We start from the raw sequence: 24,740 nt of genomic DNA, 5'->3' as shown, positions 1-24,740 counted from the left end.
ATTAGGGCTTGTTAGGCTAAGATAACTCTTCTTTTGTTCTTTAGGGAAAGAAGATTGAAGTGAGATCTTTGAAATGAAACAATTGTTTAAACATATACTTACCAACCCAAACCCAACCCAACCATATCAAGAGATAAAAAATTCCTTGTTCAAATTTGTTGGGATTAGGCTAACACATCTACGTGAAAGAGAAGGATGGAAAGCAACATATTGTGCATATTGTATGAAGACAATAAAGCTAGAATGAGAGAGAGAGAGAGAGAGAGAGAGAGAGAACATGCAGGTTTTAGATCGTTTTCATAGACAGTTTTTGTAAAAATGAAATTAGATTAAAAGCAAACTTTTCAAGAGAGAAAGATTATATCATTTTTGCATAGCTAAGATGTTATATTATCATTTTTTTTTTAACATCGAAATGATTTTTTCCGCTACCATCAGAAAGCACACAACAAAATCTAGCTTAATATAGTACAAAATAATTTAAATAAGAGAAATAAAAATTTTTGAATACGGCAAGGATTGAAAGAACGATAGATAAAAAGTTGAATATTTATGAATACACCAAATCATCTATTGAGAATCTTTTCATAATGGAGTAGATTAATCAAAATAAAGCTTTGTTTCAAAAGAAACAATCCCAAGTACAAAATAAAATAGACATAATGAAGAAGTAACCATTAATGAAGTACTTTCCAACAGATTTACAATATAACAGACGACATCCAACCTCACATCTTTAGGCAAGTAAAACACAAAGTCACTCCATACCACGAAAACCAAGAAGCCCTTCGATGAACTGATAGCAATATGACTCTAAGCATACCAATCAAATGATGAGAAGAAAATATGTACACAGCAATCCAACATTAAGATCAACAAAGTCCAAGATTTAAAGAGTATCCATACCCATATGTACAATGAAACTATTTTCGTCGCTGTTTTCTTTCCATTGTCTACTTTTATTTTATTTTTCTCCATTTCCTTTGCGGGCTATTGTCATTCATGAAGGTCTTGTTCAATTGGTGAACCAGGCACAAAAGGAACGAAACCTCGCCCACCAAACATTGGACGCATAAATGCATCGTCAAACTTGCGCCAATAGTGATGAACCGTGTGAGTTGGCTTGCTCAGGAGCATTCCCAGTCTAGTTGGTCGAGGTATGAGCTGGCCTCCCATTTCACCCTCTGATCCATGCCTGTTTTCAAGAAGTGGACATGACAGGGCTTTGGGAGTTGATGGCTCAGATAATATACTGCTAAGATGCTTTGCGCTATGAGGCAATAGAAGCCTCACGAGAGGCTTTGTCATCAATCCAAACACCTGAGGTAGCATTTGATGACAAAAATCAGGAATTTGGCAAAGAAAAAAAGAGAGAAATACAAGAATGTTGCATCTAGCTACCAGAGAGATATCAATTTAAATATGAAGAAATAATTTACTAATGATTCACAAATTGGCTAGGCCAATAATCTACAGGATCCAATACCAGTTACCATCATAGCTTAATAAAACTATAAGCAAACACAAAATGTACTAAAATTAAATAAGGCCTTTAAAATTTCATTTTGATTTCTACTTCCAGTTTAAAAGTGGCACTGGAGTCACATAACATGTCAAAATATAAATGCACAGGAAACTTTTGCTATAAAATTTGTTCATTGTTTGATTTTACTGGAGTAGTGGAGTGTATCTTGCAACCCTTGGAAAATTTCTCAAGAACTGCAATATTTTGGTTTTAGGGAAGAGACGGTGTTTCTCAGACTAAGTCATTTCTATGTAAATATGCATGAGAATAGATAAGTGTCTGCAATCATAGTGTCCTGTAGTTATCCCTAGATTTCCACATTAACCATTGTGTTTATTGTTATGTTGTCTTTATTAATCTATAGTGATTGGTTTATGCATGTAGAAGACTAGATTAATAAAAGGTTTGATATTGCAATTGACACAACAAAGTACCCCAACAAAAGCAGCACTGGTATGCTTTAATTATTTCATTTTTTGGGGCAAACAGCCAAGCCGTTTAATTATGGAATACTTTTTAGGTAACTACTTAACTACATTACGACCATAGAAGACATCATCAAACTAACAAGTGTTATAACAGAAATATTACCGGAAGCAGAAAGCCTGGAATACTCCACATGATGATAATCATGCAATTTAATATTAAAAAAAATATATGAGAATTTACAAAATATGTTTGAAGAGTTTTTATATGTTACATGATTTTAGCAAGATATCAACAACTCAAGTTAGGAAGTGATGAAAATGTGGTAAAAAATTAATATCATGCATTTCGGTTGGGAAGGGATGTCTTACCACAGTGCTAAAGAGAACAACTGTTATTGTGCTGGTGATCATTATCGCATTCCCTCGCAATTGTGTATGGCCAGATCTCGCAAACTGCAAATTTTAATCTTTACGACATGTTATTTTCCCATAGTAAAGATCAAAAGAAAGAATGCAAGGTAAATCTAATCTTTAAACTATTTAGATAAGTGGCTATAAGAGAAAAAAAGGTCACCCAAGACCATAACAACCAACAGAAGTTCTATAGAGAACTTCCAGTGATGAAGACTTTTAAGTTATTAGACCATTCATCAATGAAGAAATTCAAAATTTTCTGAGTTGCAATTTTGGCAACATACATTATTCGATCTGATTAATGTGCATATTATCTACAAAAGACTCATTTGCGAAAAGTATCTATTTCCAAGTAAATTGCATGAAACAGTGAAGACATCAAATTCATGGTTATGTAAATTTGAACTCCATGATTGAGGGTTGGCTCAGAAAGATAACATTTTATTCCCTTGCTATATTCAGACAAGCACAAGTTTCTTCTTTGCTTTGAACATTCGAACACAAAAAGGCCAATGAGAATCAAATGCACCTAGCTGAAGCATCATATGATCTCATGGAACTATATTAATGAAATGTGTAGAGACAGTGCACAGGAATAATCACCTTACGTAAACTCGAAAAGTAAAAGCAAAATTTTAAATATATGACATATATTAACCTGATTGTAAGCAAGTGCCATTGAAACAGCACCTCTCATAAGACCTGCCCACCATATCGTGATCTGTCAAACAAAATTTTATATACATATTAACAAAGTGGTGCAGGAGAAATATGATAGTCTCAAATTATGAAACTCACTTGTTGCTTAAAGATGATTTTCTCATCAGGAGACTTCTTTGTCAAGTTGGATAAGAAGGACAGTGGGAAAACAAAAGCAGCTCTTCCAATTAGAACCAAGCCAATGAGAATTGAGCTAACACCAACTGATTTTCCAGGGCTGCAAAGGTGCAATTAATAATATGAGCAGAAAAGTCAAAATACACAATTCAATATGAGGAAGGGAAAGTTTTTTACTAGGAATAATTCTATTATCAGATTTTCTGATATGATAGGTTCTCTTTATGAAAGTAAAGAACAGAGAAAAAGAATTTCACTAGTAACTATGTGCAACTCATGCCTGCCAAATAGCCCAAGGAGAACTGTATATCTAGCATGAGAATCTATGTTGTTACTCATGATAAATACATCTAAATTGGCTAATGTAAATGTTTTACAGTCTTTATATTGAAACAAGTGGCAGCACATGTAAATGTTTCTATAGTAACTACAATGATCTAAACTTCATGGTGGACAAAATTAAAACTCAGAATTTCACTGCTAATGCACAAAATTGAAATGGAAACAGATGGATACTTCCCAAAACATATATTCGATTCAACCTTACTCTTGTTATCAACGAATTACAAGTGCGATCACTTTCATTTTCAGAGTAAAACTTATAATCACATATTTGACCCTCGAAATATCATATAACTGCAAATGGAATCTGAACTGATTGAATATATAAGTTGATTGATACTTAAACTGCTTGAAGTTTGTGTTTCTTGTGTGAAATAACAACAAATCAGCCCATAAACTCCATGACCAAACAATTTGAGACTCGGTCAAAACAGCAGTGTGTAACAAGTGCCATATCATTAGTAAAATACCATGCAAGAATCTTCTGAAGTAGATGTCCTCATTGCTTTGAAAAATACCAACTACAGTAACACTGATGCCGTAAAAAACTAGTCCATATACAGGATAAAAAGATAAAGTTCACAGTCAACTATATGCACAACAGGAATATTTTACCTGCCACTGACGAACTTCCACTTTTCGATGTCCAATGCATCCATTCCAACATAAAGGAACAAGAAAGTCTCAGCAATAAATGACAATGTTGCGAAGGAATGCCTGTGAATTTAGGAAGTCGAGGAAAGAAGAATATTTTAGAAGGAAATAGATAGGAACAAGTAGGAAAAGAGAAGAAGGGAAAAAGGGACAGAACAACTCGAATACATCACAGAGGTTCACTAAAATTTAACAAGCAGCAGCAGTTCCTAGCTTGAGATTTTAGTGAAGGTAGAAACATACTTGGTAGTAACTCTTGAGCTCTCTGTCACATTATGCCAGGTGTAGTGTGACATTACTATGCCACAGAAGAATACTGTGAGAATGCCACTTAAATCTAACAACTGCAAAACAAACAAATTCTTCAGAACATTTTCAAATCATTGTGTACCTAACATACCCAGGATTCAGCGGAATAAGTTTTCAGAAGAAACTATTGATTCTGAAACTTTTTCATGCAGCTAGATTAGAATCTCACTTCAGCCAGCATATATGATAGGTACGCCATGAGAATCATTAGTGCAACTTCACGATCAGTGGAGTGCCTGAAGTTAGGAAGGATGTATCAAAAATTTGATTCATGGAAAACCAACTCAATTCTCCTTCCAAATGTAGAATAAGGAGATTTCACAGCTAAAATAAAGATAACAGAAGTTCAAAAAGGAAAGCATAATTATACAAAGAACTTTGAGGTAATAGTAAAAAAAGAGGATATATTGAAGTTGACATGTATAACAACCTCCCAAAATACAATTTCTTGATGATGTACGCACTTAGCAAGCCACTCTGCAAGTAGTAGCATAATTATCTTCAGCAATCAAGCCTAATGCATCTGCAAGTGGAGGAATGGAAACAGCATATCTTCTATAAACTAGTACCAAATAGTGTAAGTGAAAGGAACTTACAAATGCTCCAAGGAAAGTGCTGGTGATAAACAGATAACAAAAGTTTGACAAAAACTTGAACACTATAATAGCATCAATATGAACAAGATCAAAATTTTGGATTGCGTTGAAAAGGACAACTGATGTGGCATCATTCACCACACCTTCACCAAAAACCAAGCTATACAGCAAAGGTGTTTCATCCTGATTAAGAACCTGTCATTGAAGTTAAAGTGTCCTGAGTAACTACTTGAATAAATAAAATATATATATTTGTTACTGTCACAAACTAGAGAAGGCACGACTCCCAAGAAAAGAATTGAAACCTGCAGGGTACAGACAGAATCTGTTGCTGAGAATATTGCCCCTATTGCTGTGGGAACAGAAGGACAGACCAAACTCAAATAATGAGGAATAGTACCAAATATAAACATACAGTGTAATGTATCATAAAGATAAGAGAATAAAATAAGCTAAATAAGAGATTTTACCGAGAAAATCTCCTATGTCTAGTGAACCAATATCCATTTTTCTGAACAATGCAATGGCTCCTGTATTCAGCATCAAAATTGAGAAATATTAACATATAATTCTAGAAGAAAAAGAAAAGAACTGTTTCCAAAACCACTAAAAGTTTTACATGAGAACTCAGGATTTTTGTGAACAGGAACTATTGTCTAACTGCTAAAATCTGTGCATTAAATATGACCAAATTAATCATGTCAGTAGTTCAGACCTCAGCTTTTCCGCATCTATGAGTAAGAACTAAAGCTCATCATTCACATTTACCAATGCCTTAACTATTAACGAAGAAAATATTTGTTCACCATTGATCAGTTCAGAGTTTTAAGATTTGTTAGCATAGAGGATTGGCCCCTTCTGACAAGGACTTCGCTAATTTGAGGGTCAGAAGCATCCCTGAAGCTAGCATCTACAGATTATCGAAGGACAAACCAAGACAATTAAAGTAAATACTGATGAATTAAATAAAAAAATTTGTTGACTAGGCCTCTAGACTCATACTGCTCTCATATATATAGGAGTTGTGTGAGAAAAGTTAGTTTCATCATCCCACAAAATCCCACCATAAGAGACCTCCAGGACTCTCAAAACACAGGTCCTAGTAGCAAATATTTTTTCTAACCATGGCTCTTGAACACCAATTGGGGTCAAAATAGGATTCTAGAGACTTTCCAAAATGTCGACTAAAAATAATGATGAAAATACATAGAAAATAATAGTAAGTTTCCTTCTTGGTGTTGCCCTCTTGTTGATTCTGACCTCAGTCAAGTCCTCGGACCACTAGAACTGATGTTGACCATGAATTCAAATACTGACCCGACTAAATACCAGCATCTGACCATATGTGGTAGTATGGGTCAGAATACCACATGGCATACTGGTGACATATCAGTCTGGTGGATTTATCAAAACTGGTGACTGAGATTTAAAAACCTTAATGTTGACAACTTTACCCCTACAGTCTTTAAAATAGATGAAGGATGCCTTTTTCAAATTGGAATCAAACTGCTCTAAATCAGGAATCACATTGAAATATTAATCAATTTTTTATATCAGACCTCCCTTTCAACCATGAAAGCATCACCAAGTCTGTTCGAACATGGATACAAGCTGTTATAGTCATTTCATTGATGTTCCATGCCTTATGGGGAAACAAGTGATGGTCCCAGACCCAAGTTATGTCTGGCCCAGCTCTAGGAGTTGCCAGCTAGGGTCCATAGCCCATATGTGCTGCCACGAAATCCCATAGGCTCCCCACCCTGTTATGCTTTGATCTTGGCTCACTGTAATTTGAGCCCTATAAGCGTTAGGTTCATATTTGCAAGAAGCATCATCAGAATGGTCTCAGGTAGCAGGCGGATGATGAATCCTCACTGAAAGTAGGCAGGGTGTATAACTCTAGAGGCCCTGCCCAGCCTCTAGGGGGACTTAACCAAGGGGTTTTAAAGCTTCAGTAGACCCTGAGAGACCCAGGACATAGCAACATTTTTTAATAACAAAGAATCCTACTAAACATGCCTGGTTTTCATGCTATTACTATTGTGTGATGTACTCACGTATGCTTCATTGCATGACAAACCATTAGAAATACCCAGCAGCAGTGATGTACCTAACTTATCCTATTCTGTACACCATTGTTTAACTGGTTTGAGACTCTTTTTGGAAGTAAATGGCAGGGATCCATTTCAGTAGTAATGTAACCTTTCTTGTGCGCATAAAACCTAACTTTCTGAAAAGCAATAATGATGACTTGAATATTCTACCACAATAGTTTGTCTCCAAAATAATTTTCATGATTTTGTACTGCACTTAAATACACAATAATCATCCTGTATGTCACAACCAAACTAGCACAGGACTAAGTGCCACCTTGAGTGAGATATTCATCAAGTGGCTTAAATTGTGCCCAAAGCAGGAAATTTTCAATTTATGAATCACTTAAATAGGTAACATAAATTTAAAGAATGCAAGTTGTTAAAAGAATTATCTTCCGTCGTTTGATATTTTCATAAGAGAAGAGTTCTCGGCTAAAATGTGCCTAAAATTCTTTTGGGAGTTCTATAAAAAGAATATTGCATGCATAAGAAAAAGGACTTACCGAAAGAAATTATGAAAAAGGAAATCAATGTTCCAACTGCACCAAACAGCATGATTGTCATAAAGTTACGGAAAAACTGTTTCTTTTTTACCTGGAACCTGGTGAAAAAGAAAGCTGAACATCACCATAAATCAAAAGATTATCACTGTAAAAGTTAAGTTGGATGCAGGTAACCAGGTAATCAGATATGAAGGAAAAGGAAACAGTAACATGATCTGAGAATGCTCTCGTAAAAGAAGCTCTTTCCTACGAAGGAAAGAGGAAGCTTACATTTATTTATTATGTATGCAATGTAGGCATTCAAATAAAGATTTCCCTAAGCCCCTTATTACCCTGGTGATTAGTGATGCTCATTTACTCAACAAGGATGCACATATAACTAAAATGGACTTCAACATAATGGTTCTGTTAGGAAATCAAATCTCAAAAAGAACTTATATGCTTCCAGGTAGAGGAGACGTGTTCCAAATTATTTTAATTCTAGTTGATAGTAATTGCAAGGCATCTTCATTGTTTGTAAGGTAGCTTTAAGTTGAGGTGGCCTTTACCACATGGGACATTTTTGTACAGTTAACTAACTTTTACCTAAATACACAATCATTTCATAAAGTTTATCAGGTGAGGAAGCAATAGGTATGGGTGACGAAATTTCCTTTGGAAGCTACTGCTTTTATGTTAGCTTCCTTTGAGGATTTATCAACTGCTTGAAGTCTTCAGATCAATTAAATTTCTTCATATGTATGTATACATCTCAGCAAATAATCATCACACAAGAAAATATTTTCTTTAATTACCTCTTCAATTTTAAGCAACATTCGGATGACAGATATTGTAAAAAGTTGCTGGATTTCTAGTTACACTTTACCAATAAAAAATGAACGGACAACAATTTCTGTTGGCATCTGCAACCTTGATAGGCAAAAGTATAGACATTCAGATAACAGATATTGTAAAAAATTATACTTTACCAATAAAAAATGAATTGACAACAATTTCTGTTGGCATCCAAAACCTTGATAGGCAAAAGCATCAACCGATGCTTCTGTAGCAGAAGTCTACTTTCTAAAAGGCCAACAGCTACAAGGTCAACTACTAATAAGTTTGAGCAAGGATTTCAATAGATCACTGGATCACCCAGAGCGAACAAATAATATTGCTAGAATATAATGTCAAGCTTGTGATGACGCATTAGAATTGACGATTCATCGACCACATGGTTGCTAAATTTCCATCCTACACTGTTCATGTAAATGGTAAGCATCCTTTACTCAAGCAAATATATTTATGTCTTTAAAGAATATATGCATACATACCCACTCGCAGTACAAGATGGAGTATAGACATGCGTGCACCTCTGAATATAGTATATACTATAGATATTTATTTTTGACTGGTTCCTTTAGATTAAGTTCCACAAGATGGCATTAGCATATATTTTACTTACCACCTCTAATATCTATCAACAGAAACATAAAATGTCCTTCCTTCTGAAGTCTACCACAGAAAATGGTAGAATCTCAATTGTTAATACTGTCTATTGTCTTGAGTTACAAGTTTGAGTGCATGACAGCTAGTTTCGACACTCTATTATGCTTTTAGAAGGCATATCAACTCATAATCACAGAACCAAGGGCCATTGTCAACACAGCTGACAAGAATTCAACTTCTAGAATAAAAATTCAAGCATCAAGCTTGCATATGATACAACGTTAAATATGGCGGGGGATACCAAGTCACAATAGGCCCATTAAACAATAACGATGCACATATCCAGAGCAAAGGAACTAAAACGACTAGGCAACAGCTAACAGAGCAAGAAGATTGTCAACAAGTCTCACTGATATTGTACTATGTTATAAATTTGGAGCACTCAAGGAAAATTACCCGGCATTGAAAATTATCGGTGGGAGAAGATAAATGAAAAAGAGGTCCTCACTGAAGACTAGGACGTGAGAGCTCTTCCCCTTGGTCGTCAGCAAGATGACAATCCCCGTGCACAATCCCTGCAATAACAGAAACACCGATTCGAACACAATTCCCTGCGAACCCGCACAAATATTACCACTAGGAAGGGGCTCGATAGACCCACGATGATGAGGGCGGTGATGGACTCGTTCATCCAACGGTTCTCCTCGAGGAGGTGGCCGATCACAATGCAGCCGCAAAGCAGCGCCACGAAGAGGTTGATCGACACTACCGAAGTGTGGTCGGACGTGGCCGCCGCCATCCCCAGTGGCGCCACCAAGTCGAACACCATGCCTGCCCTACCAGAAACCGAGCAAATCACAACAGAATGCCGCCGGAGTCGAGAAAGACAGGGGCAAGCCGGGCGGTTCACGTCTCCCACGAGTCCATGGCAGGGTCTCAGCTCACAAATGTCGAAGCTAGGTGCCTGAATCGGGAAGAAACAAGCCTTCCTTCGTGAGAATCGGAGAGGCGAGAGACAAAAAAGAGCCGGCTTTCTTTGCGGAGACGTCGCGGGGAGTGCAAGCAACAACTAGGGTTCCATGAAAAGGACGAGAGCAGGGGAATTCAAGTGGATCGAGGGCGACATCGGGATCGCAGAGCGAACTCAGACGTCCATGAGGATCCCGCTTCCCTCGCCTCGGTCACTCGCTAGCCTTCTCGTCTTCTCCTACCTTCTCTGGCTCGCAGTCATGGCAATATAAAGGCACGCATTGCACTGGGGCCCAAAGGGGGACGGTGAGCCTACGCACCTGCGTGTTACGTTTTAGTGGCTATAAGAAAAGGTGTTTGCTGTATTAGCGGTGTAGCGGAGAACTGATGTCGCACAAGCGACAACGCGTGACCGAGTGTGCTGTCGCCTGTCGGCATAAATAGCTTCGAGACTTCGCGTGCTGACGTCCGTATATTTGTTCCTATGCGGAAGCTTACGCTAAAATTATATATTATATATTTATAATTATGCACTAGACTGTACTATACTCCTTAGGCACTTTGATATGCAGATTTTAGGTTTAATTATATATTATATATTTATAATTAGTTATTTTTAGTATTTTGATATATTATTTTAACTTTTTTAATTATATAAAATTATATTTTTAATTTATATTGATATTTTAATGTTAAAGAAAAAGAAAAAGAAATATTATTTCAGTCAACTATCACGAAGAACAACGTAGTGGTGTCGGGTAAGGTATGAGCGACGCTCGCTGGATCAATAGCTGGGAGGCATTACCGGCCAACAGTGACCGGCATTTCGGCTCACACCAAACACACGGTGGTGTTTTGATGACAGAGAGAGAGAGAGAGAGAGAGAGAGAGAGGAGAAGGAACACAATTATGATTTGGATCATTACTACGTTGGCTCATCCAAGTGCGTACGAGTCGAAGTCACCGTCGAGTCCGCCCGCTTGGCCATGCTGGTCTCGCCTTTTTGACCTCTGTGACTGCGGCATTGCCAGGCGTTGGACGACAACCCAAGTCGGAGCCGACACGGCACGACAAGATTCGTCGCCACGGCAAGGGGTGGAATCCTCTTTATAGATTCCGTAAGAGATCCGCTCCTGGATTCGGTGATGGGAAACGGACGAGTCCTGCGGAATCACATGCGCCCACGTACAGTGCGGGACCCGCATGTCACGCGTACGATTGAGATGGTTGGATTCATAAAACGACTAAAATAGTCTCAATTTTTATTTATAATTAAATATATTTGTAATTTTTTTTTGTTATTATTCTGATATTATATTCATTATTCTCTTATCTCTCTCAACATATTCGATTAGATTTTATCCTTTTGTTTTACAATATCATAAAAAAATTAGTTTGATAATAACATAGTCATATATTTTATATTTTTAACCTCACATATAATTTTTAGAATTAAATTATTAAATCTGTAATATCATATTATTGGAGACTTAATTGAATATTGATATTTTTTATTTATTATTGAGGGATAAAAACCTGACAGAGTGGATGATGAGTTTGATTCTAATAACTATTATTACATTATTCATAAATTATATTTTCTTTTTCTCTAGCCAGATTTATTATTTGACAATCTTCTTTGAGCAGTCATCTAATCAACTTCAAGTAGGCAACACATGAACAGAAAAGAATAGAATCATCAACCCATCATCATAAGAGGAAGGCAACATAACCTTTATTTCTGTGTTTACTTATCAGTGCTGATGATTCAATTCAACATAAACGATCGAAAACTTTACCCTACAACAGTTTTTGATAGGTTTCAGGAGACATCACAAATGAACTTTATGAGCTTTGCCAAGATTCTTAGATCTTGGTCGGTAAGCTTTGTACAAAATGGAGGAAAGAGTATGTAAGGAAATTGAGTGTTTGGACGGATAGCAATGATTTGGTCTCCATGGCTGATTACTATACCTCTATCTTAGGAGGTGCAACAAGATATATATATATATATAGCATACCATTTTCGAAGGGAGAGAGAGAGAGAGAGAGAGAATTGTGTACATTGTAAGGAATTCAAAGATGGTATTATATACTATTATATCATATAAACTAATAATAGGAAAGATGTCAATTAGTAAGGACTTTAATAGTATATCTTAAAATTATAAGTTGCAATCTTGTCGCCATCATTTATTCTTAGAAAAAAAATATATCTATCTTAATAGCAATGATATCTTAGTAACAATCAATTAGACTCAATGCGTTCTAATTTGAACCACCATAAATTTAATTTGATTTAATTAATTACAATCATGCTTAGATTTAGAAACTTAACCTTATTATCCATAGCTGAATGACATTTAATAAAATAATTTACATTCAACAAAGGCCATGGTTTTGGATTCATCCAATGGTTTGAAACTTGCCGAAGAGAATATATATATATATATATATATATATCCAATAATTATAACAATATTTATAATCAAATAAAATAAATCCACTATAATTAATTATTAAAATATCTTTCTGTTGGCAAAATCATTAATAGATTATTTCAATAAATTATTTTATGTAAAAGTAAAAAAAAATAATCGAAGACTGCTCTAAACCTTCGGTGTATATTAACAACACATCTTTTATAAATAAGAATATGATTCATTGTGAGGCAATTAATCATACATTCCCTATCAAAACTTAATACGTTATAACCATTACCTTCTTGCATTCATGCATGTGTTTTATTTTTACATGGAGAGGGCAGCAAAGATTAATGTCTTGATTAGATCACATCGAAAGCGATAACATAACTAGGAGACATCTCAGATTAAACGTCATTTGTATCTCAATTTTTAGATTTTAAAAAAATTATATTAAAATTTTTAAAATTATGAAAATAAAAATATTTAACCTTATTTCAACTTAAGTTATTAGTCTTATTGATAGAAAATATAACATGTGACAACATATATATGAATGATATGACACCGTGGGTAACTGTTTTAATGGTGATCGATCTTATCGATGTCGATTTGAATATCAATGATAAAGAGGAAAAGGAAAGAGACATCTACATTGGTGCTGCACCGCTCTGTCCCACTTTCCTTTTTCAACGTCGTTCTATATTTATGTCGATAATAGAGGAGGACGATAAAATTATCCTTTTTGTCTCTCGTTTTTGTACCGTTTATATATGTATTATTACGTGTTATATCTTTCATCAATAAAATCGATGTTATTATAGTATATGATTGAATATTTTATTTTTATAATTGCAAACTTAATTCATCCGTGACTCGTCAGATTCTCTCACCCAAAAAAAACAATGAAAATTTATTACAACCCATCTGTCGCAGGAAGAACGATTTGTTTATATTTTTTAGGAAGGTCCAGCGACAAGACATGATGCCAGAAGTAGTGAGTATGGAATCTTTCGTCTTTTCATTTGAGGCTCCCATAATTTACGTGACGGTCTTGAGAATGTGTGTCTACTAAGTTAGGTTAGTGTAATTCCTTTTATCATTCCAATTTCTACATCATTGCATCCACTATCATTTAATATTGATTTGTCTTCTATTCTGTTTCACAGATCGACATTAAGATGCATATTACGTCTAGACTATCCTTCTTTTGAACTTTTAAGGGATCAATATGCAGAAGATGTCAAGCTTATTTATCCCTTCAATCTACGTCCTCATCATCGGTTATCGACATGTATGATAGTTTAGATGGAAGAACACTGATCCAACAAAAGAACATGTACCATAAGTAACAAGAGTTGTATACATATGAATCATTTCTCAGATTAGATTTTTTTGTATACATATGAAATAGTTTGCTTACAAGAAGTGCAAATAATCCAAGTGTAGAATGTATTTTTCATGTAAATGGTTTTTTCTCTCAACAGATTTGCCAACCTATTATATGTAATCAAGTATTTGAGAACTGAAGCAAAAGTAGATCATCACGGAAGCAAAGAGAAAAATCTTTCCGAATTATGTGGCAGCAAATGTTGCTCGTGTCTAAGGATAACATATATTTTCTTTCACTTTATTTATTGGAGAGCAGTAAGTATCACCAAGCACTATGTAACAATGGCCTGCCACTTCTGTGGCTTTGACCCGAAAACACGATTGCAGCCTACCTCATCCATCATATGTACATGTATTAAACTTGACACCCTGCATGCACCATTTGCGTTTGCATCTGATGCGAGCCTTTCTTTGGTCTCTTGTGGCACGAGGGGGGGAACAACTTTGTCCCGCTTTCTATAAGCTTGCTGATCTACACCAAGAAACAAATATATTTTTCTCCCCTTCTTTGCTACAAACCCACCAATACAAAGAGTATTGCGCCAACCCAATTCAGAGAAATCTTCCCTGAAACGGAAGCTGCATGGATACATCGATGTTATCAGTTTCTTGTGAAGAGGCAGGCAACCAAAATTTACATGTCAGATGCGCCGGTTTTAATGGAGTTACACTATCCAAAACAGTACGACACTTACTGATGAAAAAATGGTATTAACATAAAAGGCAAAACAGTTATTTATTCAGAAAAGGACTAACAAGATATACCCCCATGCCCCACAATGCATTTAATAAAATACTAGATTCAGTAAGCTAATCATATTTGGATATGCTGAACTAGTATTCTGACACAAAGGCCTCAACCTACTAAACTAGCATTCTGATGACCCTTTATATAGGAAGAATAGTATAAGTCTGCTCAACATGTCATTTCCCTAGTTTTAAGTTTATGCTAGTATTTTCTTATCAGAACAGTCAAGAGGTGTCAACTATCACATGTATAAAAGTAATTTTCATAGTCAGACATACTTAGATCTATTAATTACAACGTACAATAATGACCCGTTTAGCTCATTGTTACTCACTGCGATCTATATCCAAAAATCAACTTTATATATATAACCATACAGTGTCAGAGAATTTCAGGACTTCCACTTTCAACAATCAAACACAACAAGATTTAGTATTGCTATACATGCTTCTGTAATAATATTCACAACCAACAATAGCAAATATGATATACACTCCCTCAACAAACATTATTACCTATTATGGAAATAAAAATTAGGGGACTAAGATTCTGCAAAAATCAATGATGAGAGATAATGTAAAGATAGACCTTGATAAAGGCAGGAAGTTCTACTCTTCTCATTCCAACCAGTGCAAAAGCTATATAATACTCAAGGGTGGCCATGAAATCCCTGGGTCCCACATAATTTATTTACAATTAATTTTCCAAAAAAGGCTTACAGTTATATTTGCTTTCCGAATCAAATTGACAAGTCGACTCAATTAGATCTAATACAGCATACAATTTAACATAAATCACATTAAACTGGAAATAAACTCAATACTAGAATTAATTAGACTTTATCCAAATAAAAGAGAATTGTGCTTAAATATGGAAAACTTGTCACAAGTTAATGGTTGCATAACTTGTGACAAAGTAACATAAATGCTTATATAACTAAGGAAAATAAACTGAGACATAACAACATAACAAATGATGACACCAACATGGAACAAAGATGATGGATGTTGAGAAAAAAATTATTATTGAATCACACATGATCAAGATAACAAGTTACGGATGCCAAAGAATATTATCCGACAAATAAACTAACAACATCAAACAGTACAACATCCTCAAATTCTAGAATGTATTCTGAATATATATTGGCATGCATAATGACATTGTTCTAAATGATGCTACAACAAGCCTTAAATGCAGTTTCTTTATCTTCTATTTCCCACTATTGTTCTGTTCAAGCATGCTTTAATTTGAAGGCTCAAATTAAAAGACCTCTATAAACATTAGAGTTGGAAAATGAACTCACATGAATATGATGCCAGTAAATTGGGTGGTGCCTTGTCAGGAGACTTGTTATTTCTTGAACTTTCACTTGGGGATTGTGCTTCAGGTGAAGGAGAGACTGGAGGCATATGAGAAGCTGGAGTATGTGGATTTTGGTTCCCATGAGGAGCAAGTAAGTTCTTCGTGGTACTCGAAGGTGCAGCAGAACTTAGTGGAGTTTTTGTACGAGCAGTTGAATGCTGTGAGGCTGGTGCTGGTGCTGGTGCAGCAGATTGCTTCATACCAGTAACAGGTGCAGAAGCAGGAGCTAAATGATCCTTAGTATATGGCTTGCTTGAAAAACCGTATCGACAACCAGAAGGAGCTTGAGTTTGGTAATTGCTTCCTGTAGGAGCATGAGCAACATGTGGGCCGTGGTGATGAGAATGATGGTGGTGGTGGTGATGGAGGTGATGATCATGATGGACTGGATGAGGTTCTGGAGCTGGACTTGGTGAACCATTACTGTGTCCATTAGTAAGAGAATGTTGAAGAAAAGAAGACAGACGAATCTGCTTTACTTTACCAAATACAGTGCGATTTAAACCAAGGTTTGCTTCAGAAGAATTCTGAATGTTTTGAGCCAACTGCTTCAACCTTGGCAAGGAAGGCTGGTGATGCCCCACAGCAAGCACAATGTAGGTATGAACAATTGTTGGTGGAGCAATAGTTGACCCCTCCAAATTTGTCAATTTAACATACAGATTCTGTTACCAGAAATTCAGCAATTAGTATGTAGAATACTAAATACATGGAGAAAATTTAAGGACCCCACATCTTATCACGTTAATGTGATCACAGATACATCCAGTTCAAACTTCTCTAATAAATTTTCTACACAAAAACTAATTCAAAAATAGTGTTTTTAAAAGCATTTTTCTTTTTGAAATGACCAAATAGAGAAAAATAATACTTGTTAGTTGCTACTGCCATCACCTCATAATGCAGCAGAAATAATGAGGTCAAGCAGAGAGTGAAGGCTATAAATGTCAGAATAGTTTCTCTCTCCTAAAACCACCTGACTTATATAATGCAGCCAAGTGGCTCATCAATGGGCCTGTGTAGGTCCCATCTGTTTCCACAATCACACATGGATAGGTAGGTGGATAACATACAATCGAGTAGCAAAAATATTTGCCTAATTAAATTATAGAAAAAAATACATAATAAGAATCAATAATAATACATGCAAAAGGTTATGAATCAAAATAGCATATAGCACAGAATAAAACATAGATAACAGGATATGCAAACAAATAAAAAAAGCCAATCCCTAAACCCTCCATGTGGCCAGTTCTTCTTAGAGTTTCTTGAATGACAAATTCAAATGTAGGGCCAAATGCCAATAAAGAAGCCAATCCTAACTTTTAAAACAGGGTAATGGAACAACCACCCAGACACATGCTCCCCTGCAGACCCTATACATGTATGAGATTATCTACTAATAAATAAGCGAATAAAGAAAATGGAAAGAAAGAGTTAGTGCACTAGACTGCAAAATTGTTTTCATTCACAGAATTGTAACCATAAGGATTCTTAGATATTGCAAGGAATTAGATCAATGAATATCAGAAAATAACCACTAATTATGCCTACCGCAATAGAAGCCAGTTTTAGGAATCAATTTAAGATACCAAACAATGCAGTGAGAAGGAAAAGAGGACAAAACTGATGTGCAAGAAAAAATAACTAGTTATTAGACTTGAAGTGGAAAAAGGGAAAAATTCAAACCTCATTGGGATTAAGAAGAAGCCCAAACTTCATCTGGTCTTTCAGTTCTCTCAATTTATTTTCGACTTGGTAAATAGGAGAGTTTAATTTAAAACTGAAAAGCACATGCACTTTCTGGAGAAGGAAAACATGTTGTAGAGGGATAATTGTGATTCCTCCAGGGAACTTTTGCACCTCAAATAATGATGAATTACCAAACAAGGATCTGGTCAAGTGAAGAGTTGACTGCTGTATAACCAACGACATAAAGGATGATCTGAGAATGCTTAGACCAGTTGATGATATGGTTGAATTTTTGGGATAAGGCCATACTCCAAAAACAACGTTTGTCCAGTTTGATCCACCAAGAGGTTCCAGAGAAATAATAGCTACCTAATCAAGGTAAAAGAAATAGGTAAGAACATTTAAACCTTGGCGATAAAGATGAAGACAAAGTAAAGGTAAAAGAATAGGTACCGAAGAATTAGGAACACCAATTTCTTCAAAGATGTCAAGTTGAAGTTTTACAATGTTGGCATTTAGCTCAGCCACAGGCTTTTGAAGCTTGAAACTTGCTACGATATCAGCTGGAAGAATTAACTTGGTCAGTTCAAAGTTCAAACAAGGAAAATGACTATGATGGCAGCACGAAATGTGATATCAGTTATTAAGATATTCAGATATCAACACTGCAATGTAGTGCATAAATCATGATTATGGTGGTGGTCACTGGTATTCTGACACAGTATAAGTAAAAAAGTTTTCTTCTGCCTTTCTTTAAACCATAATCAGCCTTAAGACCATTTTTTCTACTTCTATCATGCAATCAAAAGTATTTACATCAGATTTCAATTATATGGGATGCCTATGTGAATGGAGACCTGCAATTGGGCTCAGCTGAGACCAACATCAATAATTAATCTAAGTAATCCCTTTGCTTTTTCTAGTCTGATTTTCTTAGGTCTTTCACACCACTGGTTCCAACTGACTTAGATCTAACTGGTGCACTTACCTTTGAACTCTGATTTCGTGAGGTGGGATAATATTCTTTTGTCATTTCTAATGTATTTTTATCCTTAATTTTCCTAAATATTTTGGAGTCTGTTATTGGGTTTGCTAGGTAAAATTTTTGTAGGATTTTGTAAGTGACATAAGTTGTAAGAAGCTTTGCAGCTTCAGCAATTCACTCGGGATCTGAAGGGAGTCTCTATAATCAAGTATATGACTATTCAAATTTAAGGAATTGGTCTTCAAAATTGGGTACCAATCAAAGAATCAATTTACCAATTGGATAATTGTTCACAGTTGATGATAACCTAACCTAAGAGGAATAAACTCTTTCAGAAAAAGGACATCTTTCGAGGAGGCTTGTAGGGAAACAATTATTAAAACAGTCTACACCTCCCCATGAGAACCCCAAGGCTTTCTAGAAGCTCAACTTTATTTTCTTGGATCTTTTATTGGCCCTTCTTAGCCTATAGGTTGCTACCAAACAGCTTAATATTCAAATGGTGAGTTAAGTTCCCCTCTTAATTCAGCTCACTTAGTATGTTGTGTTTATCTCTGATGGTTTAGCTCACTCCAGTATGGTCTGCCATTCCTTGTCTTTTGTGTAGCTCAGCATATACACAACATATACAAATAAGCTATCTACCATTTTCCTAATATCCAATGTAAAGCACATCTTCAAGTATGTCTTTACAGCATATAGCACTTCCTAGTTTAAATTAGAGGAGTTTCAGTTGGCTTAACTTCCTAATGGTGCATCATCGCATTTTTCCTTTCATATATTTCTAACACTATTCAGATGTCTTAAATTCATTCCAATATGGATCTTTATAAAGAACCAAAACATTTAAAATCTACTCTATATGCAAGGGTTCGGCAATGGATGGTAGGTTTTTTTTTCATGGGAAAATCAACAAACAACAGCCATAATGTGTGTGCCATATATAAGGGATTGCATACCATACATCATCACTATAACTTTCATTTTGCACATGATAGTTCCTTGACTATAAAATTATATATCATAGTAAATGTAAAGGTTTCGAATATATTGCACTTGCCTAGTTAATAATGCAGCAAGCAGTTTATTATCATTCCAATTCGTCATGATAAAAAAGGAAACACAATGTTCCCTCATGTGGAAATAGTTTCTAATTTTTGCCTAAAATAGTTAAGTGTTGAAAGTTGAACTCGGATCTATCTTATTAAAGTATGAGACCTACTTCCATTCTCAACATGTTCTATAAATTCCACATCCTTTTCTCTCTGGCAATCTTTCCCTTAGCAAGGACATGAATAAATGTGTACCCAGAAAACCTTGAATGATAAACCACTGCTCATGCATAAAGCATCCTGAGCACATCCAAAAATCATTATTTCTTCCCAACAGATTTGATGAGCACCCCACAGCCAACATGAGTGTGCATGATGAAACCAAGTACAGACAGCAGAAGATGGTGGACATGCAACAGCAATGTAGTCTTAGGTTCTTGCTTGTTTCTGTGCAGAGGACATATTTGATAAGAACAAAGAGTTTATTCGTTAAACTAAAGATAAGGTTTTGTCAATCTAAAGAAACCTCAACCCCTCTGCTCCCAATCTCACAATCAGTTGTCACTCACACGCAAATAGCAGGCTATTATCATTTTTTTTTTCTCGAAAGATCCAACAACAAATCCAATCAGATAGTCAACCTTGCCTCACTTTGCAATCAAATTTTCATTGTTTTGCAACAACAACTTTTATGTCAAGAAACGAAATAATGATAATGACACCCGAGCCTGAGCAACGAAAAGACGAAATAATGATTCGTTCAAGATCAGGAACATCCATCCAACACATTCAGCTTCAGGCAACATCCGAAGAACTCATAGGATCTACAAACGTAATTCCGTTGCGATCAAGATTTGAATCGTTACCATGATCATTTGTCGCTTAGTTATGTCAAGAAAACAAGATCAGGATTCGTCCCACCAGCCAAAAGAAACATTACAAGCATCGAAAGCAGAACCAAAGCCAAGATCCGACAGTTCACCCGAAGAACATCCATAAAGATCCAATCTAAAAGCGCACGCTCGCATTCTCACCTGCAAACCGTGGATCTCGCCTGTGGCCCCTGCGAGCCCCGTGGTGCCTCAAGAAGGGAGGCAACCAGAAGAGGACTGAGAGCAGCATCGCCGCGCCGAGAACCAGCGCCGCGACGCACCGGGGCCGAACGATCCGCCCGACGGAGCGCAACCTCGCGTAGCCATCGCCGGCATCCCGGTCGACCGACGACGCCGGCAATGCCGATTCCGTCTGATCCTTTCCCGCCTTCCCCATCGCCGCTCCCAGATCTCCTCAGTCCCCATCTCCGCACCTTTCACCCATTGCTCTCGTTGCCACGGCAACAGATCCGAATCAACCACCACCACACTTCACCAACCAGTACCACAGCAACAACAATAACCAGATCAAAAACCGGAACTAGGGTTAGGGTTTGGATTTCCCCTTTTCTATCGCCACCGGCTCGAAGAATGAAAGAGAGAGAGAGAGAGAGAGAGAGCGCGAGACAGAGGAGGAAGCAGCAGAGAGGCAAATGGGCAGCAGCTGAGGGGGTATCGTAAAAAAAAGAATATATGCGCTTCCGGTCATCAAAAAATAATATCATAAATTCGGGATATTTACACACAAATCCCTAATATCACTTATATTTACTTATACATTCTTTATAGTTCATATTTTGTGTTTTTTTATCAAATACACCCCTCTTCATATTGTTATTTCTGAATACCATACCCCATAGTAGATTGGATTTTAAATTTTCTTGATTTGAGTCAAAAATAGGAAAATAATTTGTTCTTGTTTTCCACAAAGCTTAGAGAGAGAATCTATTTTTTTTATTTTTAAATAGATCTTTATGTAATTTTCTTCGGCTACTTAATGTGGGCTATTTTGTGAATTATTAACAAAAAAGGGCTTTTGTGCATGAAATCGAGAAACACAGAGGGGTCGATATTACAAAGTTAATGTGGGTTTTTGTGTGAATTCTTAACACAAAAGGGCTTTTATGCATGAAAATTTCAAACTTTCAGAGAGGGGAGTGCACGCAGGTCGAGATTTGTGGATCCGCTGTAGCGGCCACTCCTCTGCTGATTAGTTGCAGCGATGGGCCCCCAGATTCGGCCGAATCGTTGTTCGGCACGAGACCAGCGGAAGGTGCTCGACGGGGCGAGTCGTGTAGCTAATCAGGCGTGTTAGTTCACGGACAGTGGACAGGATGGCAAACTTGGAGACAAAGTTGACTTGAAGGTGGGAGGAAAAGGACAGAAGATTGATGCTGACGTGAAGCCCGCAGCTGAATTCATATATGTTTATCATATTATGTTGTTTATTTATCTTGTAATAATCCTGATTTAATATCTACGAGGAGATGCATAATGGTTAAGATGGTCAAAGTTGTAACATTTTATGTATCTAATAAGCATATCATGAGATAAGGGTAAAAATATTTGCGAATATTAGCGTGCCGAAAACCAACAATGGTTACGTAGATTTATCAGGTCAGTTTAAATTCAATTATAATCGTAATAGTTCTAAGGGTAAAAACCCTTTTACGATGATATGCGAATTATATTTTGTAGATGAAGGCACGCATATTTGATTTAGATCTAACGATCCCCATCATCAACTCTATTCTCGAGATGCATTCATGTTTTATGTCTAAGATTTAGTATTGGGATCGAGCTGAGCTAGATATATGTATAATTTAGATCGATCATTAATTTTGAGACAAAGATGATGTTATTAATAGATACTAATTTGAAAGATAAGAGGTGAGTCATCGCGCATGGGACAATAACATTGAGGTAATTACAACCTGTCAACCCCCGCGGACAATAATCCATGAGAGATCGTTCAAGCTGACCTTGTCGACCTTCGTGAACAAAAGCCTATGAACAATCATTCAAGCCTACATCTCTCTGCCGATTGACCTCTATGGACAACGGTCCACGAAAGGTCATTCAGATCTATCGCCTCCGTGAATAAAATGCTAAATGAAAAGCGTTACAATCGTTACAAGTGATTCCCTCAATTATATAAGTATAAAAGCTGACCCCCCGATGTCAGCCTAGGGGTCGGATCTCTAAGTAATTAATCTTTTTTATTTTACATTCTATTTTAAAAAATAACTTGAACGTCAAAAGTGTCGAGTCGAGAAACACTCTCTTGACACTTATCATTGTGTATGAATCTCCCAAGGAGTTAGAATCCACCTCGACCCAATCTCGAGCCCATCTCGCCCACTTAGATTCCACCCGACGACCACCTTAGATGCCTCGATGCCCCATCATCACACCTCTTAGGATTACCATGTGGATTTTTGGACGCTCTTCACCTTTGGGTCGAGACCGAAACCGATCTACTTTAATTTATGACTCAATCAAGGAACAAATCAATATAAGTAAAAAAGAAGAGCATATTACATATTATTTTTTGGATGATGCTAGATGAAGACCCTATAAAATTCAATCAAGCTACAACAACTCACAAAGTCAACCACCTTCATCTCCACGTAGCACCAAACAAAAAAAAAAAAAAAAAAAGTCTTGCTTACACTAAAATGCAAGAGATGAGTTCTTTTCTTTTCTGTTTTTTCAAAGGTGGAGGAATAAAGGTGTCGAGCACTAAAGAAAATTCTCCTTCAAAAGAGCATTAACATTAGCTCATTCGTCATTGATTTCCTCCGTACTCCAAAGTCATTTTGTATTACTCAATCACTTTCCTCCGTCTCTATAAATTAATTAACCTTCGGATGCAAAGCTAAAGTTTCATATACATATATTTAGCCTCTTATTCTCCGACATTTATGGACACAAAATGATTCCCCCTGACATGATGGGCATCACAATGCATGTATGCATGCGAAAATCATGAACACCCCACCCTGTAAACCACATGACTCTAATCGCCCTCAGCATTTGCGAGCCACTGTTTCTTAAGCCACATTGCACAAAACAAAAACGAATTCGATGGCATCTATTTGTTTATCTTAGCAATTATTTGAAGAGGTGATGAAGGTTCAGAGAAACAGGCATCATGTGGCGTGGCTCGAACTTGTTGCGGAAAGAAAGGTCTCTCCCCCCATGTGAATCCTCCCGTCCTTTAAGGTGCCGCCCATTGCCGAGCTCCCTAGCACATGAAGGGAGTCAAAGAAAGGGCACATACTTCCATGCAGAGAGAAATATATGGGGCTGGTGAGCTAATGTGTGCTGAGGCAATCGGCATGGTGAGAGTGAGACAACGAGTGGTGAGCTGCTTCGACGGTTGAGCTAACACTCGAAAGATGGGTATGGCTTGCAAGTGACGTAAAAGTTGCATGGTAGGAGAGGTAGGAGGGGATGGAGCAACTCATTTTGGTGCCCAATGATTGATTGTTCCATGGATGACGCCCTAATCCGTGGGGTGTGAGTGTGACTTCAGCTTCGGTGTAGGATACACCTACGTGAAAGAAGATGTTTCATCTAAGATCATCACGAGCTCATGTTTTAGGTCTTCGTGGGCGTTGAGATCGGAGGTTTTGTTCATGCCAAGCTTTGACTCAAAGGACAATCCAATAGTAATGACATGTCAAATAGTAATAAGTGTTAAAGTTGATTATATAAATATCATTTTATTATAATCTTAATTAATTATATATTTATTAAATATATAGAATTAATTTAAATGGGTTTGAATTTTGAAGCTATGATTTGATCCCAAAATATTTAAAGTTTGCAAGATGCCACTTCCTTTTTTTTCTTGTGAAAAACCAAAATGGATGGTAATCTTTCAAAGAAAAATATGTATTTTAGGATGATAGTAGTTATCGATTTCGATTTTACATTTAGACTATATAAATATAGAGAGAATTGTATTTATATTAACTCTCCTCAAATCGAGAAGTGTCTCATGCACTATTTTCGACTACATTCACTATCATCATTGGACATATATAAAAGTATGATTCATTAACATAGTATGGTTATAACGAAATCGAATCAGAAAAAAAAAAA

At 36.4% G+C, this 24,740-nt stretch overlaps 2 protein-coding genes across 3 annotated transcripts; both read right to left on the bottom strand.

Moving 5' to 3' along the window:
* Positions 1-847: 847 nt before the first annotated feature.
* LOC135626703 (sodium/hydrogen exchanger 1-like) lies at positions 848-10,361 on the bottom strand. The gene is made up of 14 exons (XM_065132222.1): positions 9,794-10,361; positions 9,589-9,707; positions 7,705-7,802; positions 5,576-5,635; positions 5,411-5,457; positions 5,106-5,300; positions 4,940-4,986; positions 4,679-4,745; positions 4,444-4,544; positions 4,162-4,263; positions 3,166-3,304; positions 3,026-3,088; positions 2,323-2,406; positions 848-1,320 (listed from the first exon to the last, which is right to left on the bottom strand). The coding sequence occupies exons 1-14, from the start codon at positions 9,959-9,961 to the stop codon at positions 997-999; spliced, it is 1,614 nt and encodes a 537-aa protein (XP_064988294.1). The 5' UTR covers positions 9,962-10,361; the 3' UTR covers positions 848-996.
* A 3,712-nt stretch (positions 10,362-14,073) lies between these two features.
* LOC135584440 (uncharacterized) lies at positions 14,074-21,294 on the bottom strand. 2 transcript variants are annotated; one of them, XM_065133226.1, is made up of 6 exons: positions 20,793-21,174; positions 18,175-18,284; positions 18,031-18,090; positions 17,719-17,946; positions 15,971-16,694; positions 14,291-14,495 (listed from the first exon to the last, which is right to left on the bottom strand). In XM_065133226.1, the coding sequence occupies exons 1-6, from the start codon at positions 21,025-21,027 to the stop codon at positions 14,428-14,430; spliced, it is 1,425 nt and encodes a 474-aa protein (XP_064989298.1). In that variant the 5' UTR covers positions 21,028-21,174; the 3' UTR covers positions 14,291-14,427. The 2 variants fall into 2 exon arrangements, with proteins under 2 accessions (XP_064989297.1, XP_064989298.1); XM_065133225.1 differs by having other exon boundaries at positions 14,074-14,495; positions 17,719-18,090; positions 20,793-21,294.
* Positions 21,295-24,740: the final 3,446 nt, after the last annotated feature.

This window comes from Musa acuminata, chromosome BXJ2-11, assembly GCF_036884655.1.
Source record: "Musa acuminata AAA Group cultivar baxijiao chromosome BXJ2-11, Cavendish_Baxijiao_AAA, whole genome shotgun sequence".
Taxonomy (NCBI): domain Eukaryota; kingdom Viridiplantae; phylum Streptophyta; class Magnoliopsida; order Zingiberales; family Musaceae; genus Musa; species Musa acuminata.
This window is presented reverse-complemented; position numbering and strand designations above follow the sequence as displayed.

Excerpts from the sequence above, each read along its gene's own strand:
- LOC135626703 (XM_065132222.1), bottom strand. The coding sequence starts at position 9,961 with ATGGTGTTCGACTTGGTGGCGCCACTGGGGATGGCGGCGGCCACGTCC. Across the intron at positions 5,301-5,410 it reads ATTCTGTCTGTACCCTGCAG|GTTCTTAATCAGGATGAAAC; the intron begins GTTTCAATTCTT and ends CTTCAATGACAG. Across the intron at positions 1,321-2,322 it reads TTGTTCTCTTTAGCACTGTG|GTGTTTGGATTGATGACAAA; the intron begins GTAAGACATCCC and ends ATGCTACCTCAG.
- LOC135584440 (XM_065133225.1), bottom strand. The coding sequence starts at position 21,027 with ATGGGGAAGGCGGGAAAGGATCAGACGGAATCGGCATTGCCGGCGTCG. Across the intron at positions 18,285-20,792 it reads GCGAGATCCACGGTTTGCAG|CTGATATCGTAGCAAGTTTC; the intron begins GTGAGAATGCGA and ends TAATTCTTCCAG. Across the intron at positions 18,091-18,174 it reads TTGGTGTTCCTAATTCTTCG|GTAGCTATTATTTCTCTGGA; the intron begins GTACCTATTCTT and ends TACCTTGATTAG.